This window comes from Eschrichtius robustus, chromosome 21 (assembly GCF_028021215.1).
Source record: "Eschrichtius robustus isolate mEscRob2 chromosome 21, mEscRob2.pri, whole genome shotgun sequence".
NCBI classification, from domain to species: domain Eukaryota; kingdom Metazoa; phylum Chordata; class Mammalia; order Artiodactyla; family Eschrichtiidae; genus Eschrichtius; species Eschrichtius robustus.
Genome location: NC_090844.1, coordinates 10793526 through 10809333, shown reverse-complemented (window position 1 = coordinate 10809333; position 15808 = coordinate 10793526). Strand labels below are relative to the sequence as shown.

The 15808-nt window shown below is 51.5% G+C and overlaps 1 protein-coding gene and 1 non-coding gene across 7 annotated transcripts in view; one reads left to right on the top strand and one right to left on the bottom strand.

Moving 5' to 3' along the window:
* ARHGEF10 (Rho guanine nucleotide exchange factor 10) overlaps positions 1–15808 on the top strand; it is an 86927-nt gene that overhangs the window by 56013 nt on the left and 15106 nt on the right. For all 6 annotated transcript variants that reach the window (XM_068531945.1, XM_068531948.1, XM_068531944.1 and 3 more), the window contains 8 exons: positions 3715–3830; positions 4213–4340; positions 4514–4614; positions 5971–6092; positions 6847–6933; positions 8533–8738; positions 9343–9500; positions 11669–11811. In XM_068531945.1, coding sequence (XP_068388046.1) covers positions 3715–3830; positions 4213–4340; positions 4514–4614; positions 5971–6092; positions 6847–6933; positions 8533–8738; positions 9343–9500; positions 11669–11811 — 1061 coding nt within the window. The remainder of the gene's footprint in view (positions 1–3714; positions 3831–4212; positions 4341–4513; positions 4615–5970; positions 6093–6846; positions 6934–8532; positions 8739–9342; positions 9501–11668; positions 11812–15808) is intronic.
* Positions 13410–13482, bottom strand: TRNAE-CUC (transfer RNA glutamic acid (anticodon CUC)). Its single transcript has one exon. It is a non-coding gene; the product is annotated as a tRNA-Glu (tRNA).

Genomic DNA, 15808 nt, shown 5'->3' with positions numbered 1-15808 from the left:
CAGGGACGCAGGCCAAGGAGAACCGTGGTGGACACGGCGCTGACGTGCGTGTCGGCGGCCATCTGCCCTGTGCCCACCCCCCCGCCGGCAGCCTGCAGGGGAACAGATGGCAGTTCCGGGGAGCCAGGCGCCCCTGTTTGGAAATGGGGCCCTTGTTTGCCATCAGGAACTTTGCAGAGAGAATGGAAGGCCAGCCTGACAGCCTGCCTGGACCAGTGTCACTTGCCATCCTGAAGCATTTACTGCGTGTCTCCTGTAGGCTGAAATCTAACACAGGTGACCGGATCCCTGCCATCTGGCTGTGAAGGGGGAAGCTGGGGCAGTGGGTACAGCAGCTCAGGAACGAGGGAGGGGGCTACTGCCATGATTAAAAGCACGCTGGAAGAGGGACTTTCCTAGCGGTCCAGTGGTTGAGACTTCGCCTTCCAATGCCGGGGGAGCGGGTTCGATCCCCGGTCGGGGAGCTAAGATCCCACATGCCTCCTCGGCCAAAAAACCAAAACATAAAACAGAAGCAACATTGTAACAAATTCAATAAAGACTTTAAAAGTGGTCTACGTCCAAAAAAAAAAATCTTAAATAAAAAAGCTGGAAGAGACCGAAGCATCCTTACCCTCCAGGGAACGGCATCCGGGCAGGGGGTGAGGAGGACTGAGCCCCTCGGGGGACGCGGGAGGGTCTCCACAGTCACGTGCAGAGCCTGGGGTGGGAGACGAAGACCGGAGAAGTGAACCCAGCTGAAGACGAAGTGCGAAGAATAAACAAGAAGCAAGTGCTCAGGGGCAGGGAGGAGGCGCTCTTCATGATACAAACGGAAGTGAAACCTGCTTGAGGTCGGCTTTAACCTTGCATGTGAGGCCAGCTCTGCTCCTTCTCAGAGGCAGACGGAGGGGGCCTGGACCCGGGGTCCAGGGCCGGAGCTGATGCTCGCCCTGCAGGGCGTCACGCTTTCTTTCAGCTGCAGATGCGACTTTGGGTCGACTCCGTTCTGGAAGGGGAAGGAGGGAAAGTTCCCTGTTAGACCCGGGCTCCTCTGTAGGCACCAGCCTCGCCATCCGAGGAAGCAGAGAAGTGTGTTCCCCATGCGGAAGCAGCTGCCCGAGAGGGACAGGGTGCCCGGCGGGGGCTGGTCTGCCGGGCAGAGGCCACCGCGCGGTCCAGGCGGGAGGCTGGGAGAGAGGCTCCCACAGACGTGTGCCTATCCAGTCGCCAGACTGTGCCCTGAAGATGCGTAATTTGAACAGTCCGTTCTTCCCCATTAAAAAAAAGTCCTTGATCTGTAAGCTATCAAACTTTTCTGAATGAAAGGAAAGTTCTGGAAAAGAGAGCTTGTCCCGAGGCCTGCGGACTGCTGGGTGGGGCAGGGCTGCCTCTCTTGTTCAGCGGGGTGTTTACTCAGCCGCCGCCCTGCGTCCCCCTCGCCACCCCAGGACCGCCCACCGTCTCTGGGTTGGATTCCGTCTGGTCTGCGGTGTCTCCGCACCCTGTTTACTCCTTCTCGCCCCGCCTCCTGCCTGGAGACCCCCGGCCCTGGACTCTCCCACCACCCCGGTGGCTGGTGTTGCGCCGGGGCCTCGGCCTCAGAGCTGCAGCCGGTCCGCCCCCGCCGGGGCCTGACTCCGCACCCCCGGGAGCCCCTGGGCAGTGTTGCTGTTTCCTTGGCCACACGGACTCCGCTGAGCTTTCAAACCCTGCATTTTCAAGCCAAATTGCAGGGGTTTCCATGGAGACGGGCGCAGTGAGAAGCCGTCTGCTCCCAGAAACCCAGGGTGCTGGGCATTGTGACCAGATGGTGGGAAATCCACCCAACAGAAATCTTGATTTGCAGATCTGTTGTTTATATGAATTTAGCCAGAAAAAGAAATTTTCCTAAACTGAAAGTAGCGTTTGGGAAAAGAACGACGGCTCTTTGTTCTGTTTTGTGTAACTTGAGTGGATGCTGTGGTTTTTCGTGCGCGTCCTCTGGGTTCATTAGGATCTTATTTGCTGTTTGTGTGTTTGTGTCCCCAGCGTGCCCTTCCATAAAGCAGCTCTGACGCTCACCACGTGTGTGAATTTTGAGATGTTTTCACGTTGGGTAAAGGCAGAGAAACTCTTTCTAGTCCCAATAAGGAAGATTCTCTAACCTGCCAGGGAAAGTCCTCTTCTCCCTCCAGGGATGGGGTGACTCAGGCAGCGTTGGTTTTATCCCTGATGAGCTAGGACGGGGCTGGTGGGGCCTCGTGAATGCAGCTTTAAGGGGGAACCAGGCCCGGTCCTGTGACCTCCCGTTTCCTGTCCTTCCCCATCTCCAGAGCCCGTCCCGGGCGCCCGCCAACCTCTCTGCTCTGACACGTGACTCTAGACCACCCTGGACGCTGGGCCTCGTCCTCCGCAGCTCCCACCCCGCCCTCCCTCTGCTTGGACAGGCTGGGCCTGGCGGGTCCCAGCTGCCGGGCGGTGGACGGCATCAGTCCAGTGTGTCGGGTTGGCAGGAGGCTCCTGGTGACCCGGGAGTCCGAGTGCGGCTGCCCTGGGGCTGCCCGAGCCCTTCTTGTTTTCACACTGAGGACCATCCGCCCACCTCCAGGGCGTCCCTGTGTGTTCAGAAGGTGCACAGAGGAATCTGCCCTTTCCTTCCTTCCTTCCTTTTCTTTCTTGTTCTGCCGTCTCTGTCTGAACCTTGCACTTTACCTACTCTCTGATAAAGAGTAAAGAGGCTTTACAGGTACCTATTCATTTGTGATCCTCTTGGTTACAGACACAGAGTTCTAAATCAGCTCCAAATCTCTGCACTGTCCCCCTGGGATGGCTGCTCACACAGGGCTTCCAGATGACTCCACCGGTCAGGCAAGAGTTACACTGAGGTGCGTAGAAAGTCACCATCCTCACCACCCACCCACTTCACTCCCGAAACCCTCCAGTAGCTTCAGAACTCTTTGTGTGCTAACCGTTTGCTTAATGTCCCCCCAGACTTAGATCATTTGGCTAAATGATCAGCCCGAGTCAGCGGTGGGTGCTGTTCTCGCGGGCGCTGGGAGCCTGTGCACCCACCCAGCTCATTGCAGGCCTTCTCTCCATCCTTTTTAAAAAGCGTTAGAGAAGGCTCACGGGGGCACTCACGTTGGTGTTGGGAGGAGCGCGGTTGTTGAAACTTTGGTTGCGATTAAAGGTCGTTTCTAGAGACCAGGGACCTTTTACTAATAGTGATTACATCAACAGTGCTTTAAAAATACAAATTGTGACACATCCGATGGACTAACTCACCAGCGTCCTTCAAAAATGTCAAGGTCATGAGGGAGAGATGGCCTGAGGCACTGACCTAGCAGGTTGGAGGAGACTTACGGAGGTGTGACAGCTTCATGCGTCGTGGGGCCCGCCTTTGGGTCCCTGGGAAACCGGCCTCCGTGGGGAAGCCAGTGAGGTCTGAGTAGAGCCCGCGCTGGCCGGTGTTGCTGCAGCAATGTGAATTCCTGCTTTGGACGATGCTTCTGTGGTTCTTCGAGGTTAATATCCAAGACCTGGTGCAGGGAACTCTGTGCTGTTGCAGCTTTTCTGTAAAGTCTAAAATTATGTCAAAATGAAAGGTCAGAAAGGGAAAAGCATCTACTTACTTGAAAACGTTCACTTCTAGAAAAATCTGGATGAACTAGACTCCCTTCTTGTGTCTCCTTCCTCAAGCCCCGGCGTGAACATGCTTGAGATTTGTGCTCTTTTTGTTGTCTTGTTTTGCAGACAGAGTTTACATGGGGCCGGGGCAGCTGTATCAAGATTTACAAAACTTGCTGCATGACTTAAATGTCATCGGTCAAATCACTCAACTGGTTGGAAACCTCAAAGGAAACTATCAGGTGACGGTCGAAGCCACTTGGCTTAAAATTCTCTCTTAATTTCTAAGTTGTTGTCAGCTGTGATCCCACCTCCCAATTCTGCCAAAAGCGAGAACTGATGTTACTTTAAGAATCGATCTGATCGTGTATTTTCTCCTATTTCGGAGAAGGTGAAGCGCTTTTGGTGTAACTTTTGTTCATCCGGAGGCTGACTTGAACGTCAGTTCTCTTAGGAACGTCCCAGCACCACGTGACCTGCCTCCCAAAGGTGCTTTTCTCCTGATCAGATGAGTGTTACTGGTCTCCCTGGGTTTTTCATGTCTCGGCATCAATTTTTTTCTCTCCCTCGGGATGGTCCTGTCTTACTAACATCTTTATGTGTGCTTGTGCATTTCCTTCCTAGAACTTGAACCAGTCGGTAGCCCACGACTGGACCTCGGGTTTACAGAGACTTATTTTGAAGAAGGAAGAGGAGATCAGAGCGGCCGACTGCTGTCGGATCCAGTTACAGCTCCCGGGGAAGCAGGACAAGTCAGTAAACGTCGGAAGGGAGCCTCCGGGCCAGAACTAAGAACAGGGCCCTTTGTCATGATGTGCATGTCTTCGCGGTTTGGGGATTGTATCTGAGGGGCAGGCCCCGTGATTGGGTTTCACACGATGGAGCCCATTGCGTGGAGTGAATTGTCTTTTCTTCTCCCCGGCAGGTCCGGCCGGCCAACTTTCTTCACCGCCGTGTTCAATACCTTCACCGCCGCCATCAAGGAGTCCTGGATCAACAACCTGCAGATGGCCAAGCTCGCCCTCGGTAAGAGCCGGTTGATCTCAGCTAAATGAGGCATGTTCAAACAAGACACCATGTCCGTTCCTATTCTGTGATGAAATGCACGCCCAAGAGGATAAGGTCATGGCTGAGAAGTAAACTTTACAATAGGTTCATCCATTCACTTGAAAGAAGGTTTCCACGTGGGAAAAATCAACCCTAGTGCAGTGATTTTTAAGACATTTGTATTATAATTTAAGGGTTGTAGGGAAAAAACCTCACTTTTATTATAACAAAACATTAATATTAGTTGAGATGGTTCGACACAAGTGAAAGTCCTTTGAGTCTGTGGCCTGTGAGGCAGGACCCAGCCCTGGGCCTGGCCCGCAGGATGAGAAAGTGATGGTTCATCTCAGCCTGTTTCCTCACCCCTCGCCTGTGAAATAAAACACAGGAGTGGACCAAATTGTCCCTGAAGACCCTCTAAGCACGAAAAATAAGTCCTGTGGTTCTATCAGAGATGGGAGTGACTCTGATTATTTTCTTGTCCCTCCGTCCCTTTAGCCTTGCAGTCTTTTGATCTGTGTATCAAACATTTAGATAGATGGGTGGGTGGGATAAGATACATGGATGTTATTTACACACACACAGGTCTGTTACTCAGAACACGGGGATGTCCTGCGTCTGTGTGTGTGTAAAACTCTCATGCAGGTGCAAAACAATCCGAAATGTTAACCGAAAATAAAATACGGAAGAGAAATAGGCCTTGTGATCTGAGGCTGGTGGCAGGAGGGCCATCCGGGATGGCCTGCGATCCTCGGAACAGGGCTCCCTCCCTCCCTGAATGACTCAGCGGTTTATCAGGCCAGGTTCAGGGTGACCCCGTGAACAAGGACACGGATAGGCTCTGAGGATAAGCTCCTGTTTATCTTCAGATGCGTCACGTTTTCAAAGCTGAGATGGACGACTTGCTTTGCGGTAAAACATTTCTTCATTTCGTCGTACTTTTTTATCCCATGGTTTTGTGCCATGTTAGAAAACTTCTCACTCTGTCCCTGGTGTTTGAATCTAAACATCTCAGTTAGTTTGAAAAAGGGACGGAGGACACAGACCAGACCCAGGTGGTTTATGCTTTGATGGTTCGCAGTGGCCCTGCCCCCAGCCGATGGCTGGTCCACGAGGCGGGAACGGGGCAGTGGGCATCCCTTAGACTCGGGCCAGAGCGCTCGCCTCATAAAGCCTCAAGTCTGCAGCCTCCCCCGTGAGCAGAGGCTGTGCTGTTTTCCAGAAGGAAAACCCTCAGTTCTCCAGTCTTACCCAAAGTAGGGGCCAGGCTCTCCCCCTGCCCCTGGGCCTGTGCTCGTTGCCCACCTCTGTTCCCTTCTCCCGGCGCGGGCACAGAGGAAGAGAACCACCTGGGCTGGTTCTACGTGGAGGACGACGGGAATCAGATCAAGAAGGAGAGACACCCCCTCCTCGTGGGACACATGCCCGTGACGGTGGCCAAGCAGCAGGAGTTCAAGGTGACGGGCGGCAGGCGGTTACCAGGAAGGGGCGCCGGGGCAGCCTTGGGTGTGGCCCCTCCAGGGCCCGTTTGTGGAGAAGTCATTTAGGAGGGTGGTGGTCGGAAGCCAGAGGCTGCTCATCCGGAGCCGGAACCGGTGCTGGGCCCTTCCTCCAAGGCCCCGCGATCAGGCCCCGCGGCTCAGGTCCGGCAGCTCCGTGCCCCTCGCTGGGCGGCTCGGCTTCCACGTGGTCATGATTGGAGACCTTCCGGTGGCCCGAAGCATGGTGCCCACTCTTGGCTGAAGCAAAGCCCTTCTGCAGGTGGCGTTTTGTCAGTGTCCCTGTGCAGTGGACTCTAGCATTGCGGCCGGTGTCCACACAGACTGCAGAGACATGTGGGTGTGTCTTTCTCTAAGAAACACATTTTTCTTTCTCACTTTGGTCTCTGGCCGACACTCAGTCCTGGAGCCTGGGCTTCCCTGGAGCTCCCTCAGCTGGTGGGGACCATTCCCGCTGGCAGAACCTGCTCCCCGGGAGAGGCAAGGGCCCTGTCGGTGTGGCCTCAACCCAGAGCTGCAGCTGCCCGGGGCACACTTAGGTGTTGCTTCTAAAAAGCAAATTTCTGAGACTCATACGTCGATCTTTTTCTCTCTTAGTCTTTGGAGTTGCTGTGGTTTATGTCAGAGTGCTGTCATCCGTGTAAGACATGCCTTCTGGCCGCCTCTGTGTCCCATTTTAAATTCGGGCCTTTGATTTTTTTCTCCCCTTTAGATCGAATGTGCCGTTTATAATCCTGAGCCTTACCTAAATAATGAGAATCAGCCAGACTCGTTTTCCACGGCTCATGGTTTCCTGTGGGTAAGATGCTTTTGTTTGTTTTTAATGCAAGTTCACGAAGAATCCATATCCACAGCTAATGAGAAGAGAAATGGCAGATCTGAGTGGTCCGATAGCTCATTGTTAGTGGCTGGTGTGTCCCAAATTGTGTTTATAAACATGGGGGTCACAAACAGGAAAGGGGGCTGATCACTTTTGGAAAAGGTGTCGAATTCTAAGGCATTGAAACATTTCTCTCTTTTCTTTTTCCTGTAAAACTTAACCAGATTAAATTCAGTCCAAAGTCCATTAACTAATAGAAGCATTGAAAGATTTTTTTCTATTTGGGCGGTTAAATGGCATGGAGTTTTTTCTCTTCCAAGACCATGCTGGCTGTTTATGCTGGGAACTTAGCAGTTAAAATTAGTTTCTTCCAAATGAAGCGCTGCCTTTGAACGGTCCTGCGTTTGCAGTAGACATTGCTGGCTCGTGCAAACCAGAGGAATTGCTCGTGTGGTGCGTTTTCAGGTCTCCTGGTGCCCCCCTCGCGGGGAGCCACCAGACCTCCTCCACGATGGGCCCTCTGTCCTTTCCCAGCCCCACCTGGCTCTCTCCCGGGTGTCCTGACCCCGCTTAACTCCCCACACACCCCGCCCCGTCTCACAGCCAGAGCGCTGGCCTGCTTGAAGTCCCTGGTTGAGTTTTGGAAAGAAGACAGACTGATGAGCTGATATCTCTCTGCACTCAGCCCAGAACGAAGGGATGGGCTGAATTCCCTCAGGGTTTTTGAATTTTAGAGGAAGTTTTTTCCATCTCAGGACCTGCACCTGGTCAGACCCCCCGCTTCCTGTCGGCCCGAGCGGGCTTGGCAGTTTGACATTGTCCCAGGAAAGGCAGGATGCTTATTGATCAGAAGGGAAAAATCCGTTAGAATAAGGAGAGGGTCACGACATCCTCAATATTGATGGAAAAGGAGAGGAATTTGTGAAGAACCCGGAACCAGGCGAGCGTTCTCTTGTAGAGCTGGGCATGCTCTTCCCTGGTAACAGGATCCGGCTCCTTCCCACTGAACAGACAATCAAATTTAGGTTTAAGTTGGGAAACAAACCTTGCTGAGTGTTCCTAAGTGATCCAGCAAACAGGGGGCTCATAAATATCATGGCAGCAGTAGTACAAGTTCTAGAAAAACAACAACACTCCCTGATGTGTTAAATGCTGGGGACCCACTTTGAGATCCATTCTCACCCCTTTTTGTCTCTTTTTAAGTCCTTGTTTTTTCAGGCAAGGCCTGGTTTAAAATTGATACCAGCCTGCTTTTTCAGACTTTGAATTGTGCACTGATAGGCCTTTACCATCCTGTGGTGCTAGGTGTCTGGTTTTTAAAGGATATAAATGTGACTTTTACGAAAACAAAGCTGTGTTCTTGTTATTAAAATTAAAAGAAAAAGATGACCTCATTAAACACGTTGCAGAGGGAACGGGGCTCTGTGAGCAGACTGCTTAAAGGTTATTTGGTCCTCGTCGGCGAGCTGGTTCCCACGTGGGAGCCAGATCCTGCCGTGGCCGTGGCCGTGGGGTGTCAGCTGTGCATGTGCTGTGGAGCCCCTTCCAGCCCACTTCTTCCCTCCCGAACCCCCCCAGATCGGAAGCTGCACCAGTCAGATGGGTCAGATAGCCATCGTCTCCTTTCAAAACTCCAGCCCCAAGGTCATCGAGTGCTTCAACGTGGAGTCCCGTGTCCTGTGCATGGTGTACGTGCCCGCAGAGGACAGGCCCCGGGAGCCCGAGAGCACGGGGGGCCGAGTGCTGGGCGTCCCCACCATCTGCCTGGGGACGGAGGAGGGGAGGTGAGCGTCGCACACGGGCCCCGCGGCTTTGCCAGCCGCGAGGCGGCGGACTCCGCCGGCCCCTCCCTGACCCCCCTCCGTTGGGACGCGGGTGGAGACTCTTGGGTCCAGGACTTTGAAGGAGCCAGTGAGTGAGGAAGTTACCCTAGGAAACCCCGGGGGGCAGCAACTCCTTGCGGGGAAAGTTCTAGTTCTTCCTGCCCTTTGCCGTGGACACACTTCATTCTTGTTCACGCTTTAAAGTGCACGTCACTCTTACACTTTGGAATGAAACAGAGCCTTGTTCTGTGTTATTCTCACAAGGAACATGGTCAGAGTGTAAAGGAGAGTTACGATGATTTTCCTGATGTGAAGTTCCTAGATCTATAGGAAGAACTAAGGTGTTTGTTTGTTTGTTTGGTTAATAACGCAGAACTTCTCTTTTAAAAGAAAAAAGAGGTCAAAGTGGTAGCAGTCTCTACAATACGGCCAAGTGGGATGTTTCTGGAAGGCGTGGGAGGATGCGGGGACGGACAGGAAGCTTGAACGTGGTTCTCCGGCTCGGCAGGCTGGCACTTTTCCTTGTGAGCGAACGTACCCATGAGCTGACATTTCTCTTTTCCAGCATTTCCATTTATAAAAGTAGCCAAGGCTCCAAGAAGGTGCGGCTCCAGCACTTCTTCACTCCCGAGAAATCCACGGTCATGAGCTTGGCCTGCACGCCCCAGAGCCTGTACGCCGGCCTGGTCAACGGGGCCGTGGCCGTGTACGCCAGAGCGGACGGTGAGCGTGGCGCAGGCGCGTCTGCAGGGTGGCAGGGGTCACTGGGGTGGGGTGAGGGAGTTTCACTCTGCACCGAGCCTCGCGTTCCATCAGCTTTTGTCACCCCTCGTCCCGAGGCACCTGTGGCTCGCTCGGTCCTGAAAGGAGGGTGTGAGATAGACAACCACCCGCCAAGAGCAGCGCAAGTCGTTGCAGAGTCCGTCCTCCTGCTGGCTTCTCTGTGTTCCTCAAAGTAATGAGTTCATTGCAGGCCTTTATCCTGCCCTTGCTCAAGGCCCTCGGGGCTTCTCTTTTGGGATGGAGTGAAGTGCATGCCCCTTCGGCGTGGTGTGGCTGTCACCAGCCTGGTGCCTGGGACCCCCCGGGACCCCCCCCGCCCCCAAGGCTGGGGGCCCGGTGTCATCATCACCACAGGGAGAATCTGATTGTCAGCTTGGTTCAGGAGACCCTGGGCTGATCACCTGTGGGCACACGTTCCAGCGGGTCCTACTTCTCACACCCTGAGGGGTTGTACCATAAACAGACCATAAAACTAGGGCTTAGGCCAGCCTGGGGGGGAGACTGGGGGGCTCAGGAGCTCTGGGAGGAGCGCCTGCAGGCATTGGGGTCCAGGCTGTTTGGAGGACGGCAGTCAGGCGAGCCCTGGAGGATGAGCATCCATCCTAGGAGTCCTGAGGCTGGAGCCTCTGCAGGTCCCTGGGACGTGAGGGGTTGGAAGGGCAGAGGCAGTTCCTTCTAAAGGCGGATTCCGGGGGTGGGGGGCGGGTGTCAGGATCAGGGGCACCTCGGGGCATGATTACTCTGCGGAGGACGCGTTGCTTCTCCCCTGCTGGATGTGATTTGTGTTTAGAGTTAAATACACATTTATTTAGAATCATGTGAGTGTTTATCGTGGGATTCTCTGTTTCTCTTCTCTGCAACCTTTGTCCAGCTTTGGTAGCACGGCTTTGCTCATTCAAGTTGTTTTTTCCACTGCTCCGGTAGAGATTAAATTTCATGGGAATTATTAACTAGTTGAAATTTTGAAATTACTATAGTATGTCTGGTCTAGCAAGCCTCCCAACTTGATTTGGAGTGTTTATGTCCATTTCTTCCAGTGTTACCAATTTATTTAGGCTTCATTTTGATTTATTTAATTGGGGAGGGGGGTATTTGAACCTTTTTTCCCAGCTTTATTGAGCTATAACTGACATATAACATTGTGTAGGTTTAAGGTGTACAGTGTCTTGATTTGATACATATTGCAAAATGATCGCCGCCGTCTGCCAGCTCACACCTCCATCACATCACATACTTACCGTTGCTTTTTTGTGGTGAGAACGTTTAAGATCTAGTCTCTTAACAACTTTTAAGTGTATCATACAGTGTTGTTAACTGTAATCATAATGATGTGCACTAGATCCTCAGAGCTTATTCATCTTATGACTGAAGTTTGAACCCTTTGCCAACATCTCCCATTTTCCCACCCACAGCCCCTGTCAACCACCCTTCTACTCTCTGTTTCTATGAGTTTGGCTTTCTTAGATTCCACATAAAAGTGAGATCATACGGTATTTGTCTTTCTCTGTCTGACTCATTTCAGTTAGCATAATGCCCTCAAGTTCCATCGTGTTGTCACAAATGGCAAGATTTCATTCTTTTTATGGCTGAGTAATATTCCATTGTATATAGGTACCACATCTTCTTTATCCATTCATCTGTTAATAGACACTTAGGTTGCTTCCAGGTCTTGGCTGCTGTAAATAGTGCTGCATTGAACATTGGGGTGCAAGTATCATTTCAAATTAGTGTTTTCGTTTTGTTTGGTTATATACCAAGGACTAGAATTGCGGGATCATATGGCAGTTCTACTTTTAGTTTTTTGAGGAACCTCCATACCGTTTTCCACAGTGGCTGCACCAATTTATTACATTCCCACCAAGAGCGCACGAGGGTTGTCGTTTCTCCACATCCTCACCAATACTTGTATTTTCTTGTGTTTTTGATCATGGCCATTCTGACAGGTGGGAGGTGATATCTCACTGTGGTTTTGATTTGCATTTCCCTGATGATGAGTGATGTTGAGCACCTTTTCATGTACCTGTTGGCCATCTGTGTTTCTTCTTTGGAGAAATGTCTGTTTGAGAAACTGAATTTGAATGAAATTGAAAGAAATATCTTCTTTTAAGATGGATCCTGGAATTCCGAGCCTCAAACAGTGATAAAATTAGGCGTCCTCCCAGTTCGAAGTCTGCTAATGATGGAAGACACACTGTGGGCGGCGTCTGGAGGTCAAGTGTCTGTAATCAGTGTGGAGACTCACGCCGTGGAGGTAAGTCATTTTAAGTGGCTACACAGTGCGGGAAGATGCACTCCAGAACCAGTCCGACTAACTTCCGAGGCTGAGGTCGAAGATCGCCTCTCGCGGGTAGAAAGCTCAGGCAGTGTCCTGCCTGCGGCTCTGTGCTGAAAGAAAATCCCTCCTAGTGTGGCTTAGAAGGAAGGATTAACTCGAAAGTCCCACAGCCCTTGTCTAGCCACATCCATGGACTGATTGTCCGTTATTTACCTGCTGTTAATACAAACATTACTTTAAAAGGTGTATTCCGTATGAACATACTAGTAAGTCTTCAAGGACATGTGGAAAATTAGTGTTTGGTTGAAGAGGCGTTTCAAGTCAGTGTGATAAATGGATTATTCAGTAGAGATCATAGTCATTGGGAGAAACCAGAACTGCGTCTCAGGCCCCAACTCTTCACCGTTGTAGGCATTCCGGAGCGTGGAATGTTAGAATACAAACAAGGCCACAGACTTACAAGGTACAAACAGTAGGATGGTTCCGTTACTTTGCAGTGGGGGGAACTTTCCAGATACGTCGTATACCTAGAAGTTGCCATGGTAAAGAATATGATAAATCTGGTAAAGTTTTAGAACCTTTTTTTTTTTTTTTAACATCTACTATGTGTTGTTTGTATTGAAACTCTCGTAAATGAAAATTGGTAAAATGTTTGCTGCATCTGCCACCAAGTGTTAATGTTCCTATATAAAGAGACTTCTTGCTAAATTAAAAAGAAGAAACCAAGCCAATAGAAAGTGTTCAAAGGACATGAAAAGGCAGCTCACAGAAGAAGAAATACAAGTAGGCGACGTACTCACAATACACACACACAGATAGTGTACTCACACGTGGGTATACGTAAACATGTAGACATACACGTGTATATGTGTATATACATATATACACATGGAGAAGATGAATTTCAGTTCTCATTGGACCTCTTGAATGTTTTAGCCACATTACTAAAACATGCGATACACGTGTAATATGTTTAGCCATATTACTCCTTTTATTGTTAAAAATGAGACAGACCTACTTATTTCCTGTCTGTTCATCACCGTGTCTTTGCTCCGCGCTGCCCTAAGGAAACTCCTCTAACACGGGTGCTTTTGCAGACAGTGAACTACCTCACAAGTGAACATCTCGCGACCCTCACAAGGAAGGTGGTGGGAAGAAAAGTGTGTTCAGGTGAGGGTTGCAGGGGGTGGGCCCATCTCTCTGTGGATCCGGCGCCTCTTCACATGCTGCCCCAAATCCCTGTGGGCGGCTTGGGGAGCAGGTCCACGCCCGGGAGCCGAGGTGCTGCGGCCAGGAGCTCGGTCCTGCATGGACTCAGGCTGGCGCTCTCGCTGTCGGACCGCACACCGTTCTTCCATCTGTGTTGTTTCCGACGTGACCTCCCCAGGGGCCCGCAGGACGGAACCTCCTCAAGTGACAGAGGGTCAGCCAGTCAGCCGGCCAGCCGTACAGGAGACGGGGCTGATGTCCAGAACAGGAGGCAGGAGACAAACCTGTGAAATTGCTTTTGCTCGTTTTTTTGTTTTTTTGTTTTTTTTTTCCCCCACCGCCCAGCACGGCTTGTGGGATCTTAGTTCCCTGACCAGGGATTGAACCCGGGGCCTTGGCAGTGAGAGTGCAGAGTCCTAACCACTGGACCACCAGGGAAGTCCCTGCCCAGTATTTTTATGGGAACTTCTTGTTTCTACTTCTCTCCACCTGCTCCTTTTTACTTCACTTGCCTCAGACTAACAAGAAGCCCTCAGTGGAGTGTGGAGAGGTTGTTAACCACGGCCCCTGCGCAGGGCACTTTATAGACGCTGTAACCGCTGCTGGCTTGTATTTCACTGCCTTGTACACCAGCAGTGTCGCACCTTATCGGTGACGTAGTGAGGGTCCGAGTCCAGATCCTAACTCAACCCTGCACTGCACGGTGGTCGCAGGTGAGCCACTTACCTGGGCCTCAGGCTCTGATCCGTAAGCTGGCAATCAACCAACTTCCTCGTCAAAATGAGAGGTCATATTGCTAGCAAAGAGCGCCCCAGTAGTGGTTGCTATTTATTACTAGAAAAAATTATTATTAGAGTAAATATACAAGAGCCAGAAATAGCATTCTGTTAGTCTGTATTTCAGTTTCTTTTCACAGAGAAGGAGTAATAACGTAACAATCTTTCTTTAGAACATCTCTCCAAAACCAATACGTTAATTTTGCCATAAACTCGTACCGAAAGCCGGAAGGATGGTTTCTGTAGCTGCCACCAAGGCAATTCCAGACTAAACGTACCGTTATGACCTTATTATCATTAAAGGGTTATTTGCACATGCTCCAAAGGATGTATATGCTGTAAATCTTGAAGACTCAGAAGTAACATATTTGGATTTAAATAAAAGCCTCCTTTCTGTGCATTTTTAGTACCAAAATGAGCAAATGTATTTATAGAGAGAAAAGCAAAATCTACTCTGTTTTTAAAAAAACGTAATTTATCCAGTAGTTCCGCCGGGCAGGGAAACCACGGTGGGGGTACCGGTGCAGCTCTGCAGGTTTGAAACCGCAATGCGTCTGCAGCCTCTTTGGTTGGGGTGAGGGCGGCTGCTACAGGGAAGCTCCCTGAATGTGCCCTGTCTGTAGGGCCAGCGACGTGAGGCCACGAGGCTGCACTCGCTCTGCGTTGGGCTGAGCAGGGTGTGAGGTCTGAGGTCCAGAGGCGTGAATGTTCTCGCGGTGGCCTCTGCAAGGCAGTGGTTGGCACAGCTGCAGCGGGGACAGCGGGGCTGCAGTGCCAGCTCGGCGTCCTGATGGGGCAGCGCCGAGCACCTCACCCAGAGATGCCGAGCCAGGCGGGCTGTGCGTGCCCAGCGCAGCAGGAATAAAACCCCCCGCCTTCCCGCCAGGTCAGGGAAAGCAGACGGGGAGACGTAAGTGTTAAATGCACGTAATGAAGCTGCAGTCACCTGGATCTGGGGCGGGGGTGGGGGGCGCCTTCTTTCTTCCTTCCCAGCTACGTAGGGCCTTCTTCACGGGGTTTATTTCATGCCTTTTAAGAAAACGTTGAGCTTTAGGAACATGGACACAGCTCTGAAAGCAACCTGACGTTGAGGAGCAGGCCGTTTGTTGTGGATTCTGCGGGTGCTGACCTCACAGCTTTGTTTCTCGGAGCCCCGATTTCACAGGTAGTTTCGGTTTAATTACTGGAGCTGTTTGAAGTAAGACCTGTTCTTCCTTACTCTCGATTTTCTGCAACGTGCAGTGTTCCTGACTCAGGACAGACAGACAGAAGGACAGGAGAAGAAGAAAAAGCTTTCCTTCCAACCCTACCCCCGACGTTGAAGAGAAAAATAGAATGAAACAATGAAATGGATAAGATACTAAAGGTGACCTAGTAGCAGAGCGTTTTCTGAGTTGATGCATTTTTTTCCTGATGAGATAAATTCCCGTCATTGTATAGAAAGACACGAATGCAGGGCAGAGAGGCGACAGGCCCAAGCTGGCAGGCGGACCGGTTCTTGAACACCTATTGCCAGTCCCAGCCCTGCTTCCCTGCAGAGACCGTCAGAGCCGCATGATTTCAAGGTGGCAGGAGACTTAGACACCCTGTTGCCCAAAGTTCCTGTTTTCACACAGAAAACCAAGCCTCTGAGAAGGTGGGAGACAATGGCCAGCATCCCAGAGATAAATTATCGTTCACATCACCCGTCATCCAGCACAAACGTGTCACGCATTTAATAAGTACAGGTGCTGTAGAAAAAACCCAAAGCCCAGGAAGAACTCACAGGCCAGGTGCGGTGCCAGAACAGGTGAGGGCAACGCCAGCTACCTGGCCCCTGCGGGCAGGTCTGGGGTCAGGACTGGCTACGGCGTCTGCAGGGCCCCACGTCCAATGTCAGCCCGGATTCCGAGATGCCAGCAGCAGCCAGAGCATCACGCTAGGTGCGGGGCCCTCTGAGCCTGAGACCCTGCGAGGGTCACAGGCCCGTGAAGCCGCCCTGTCTGGGG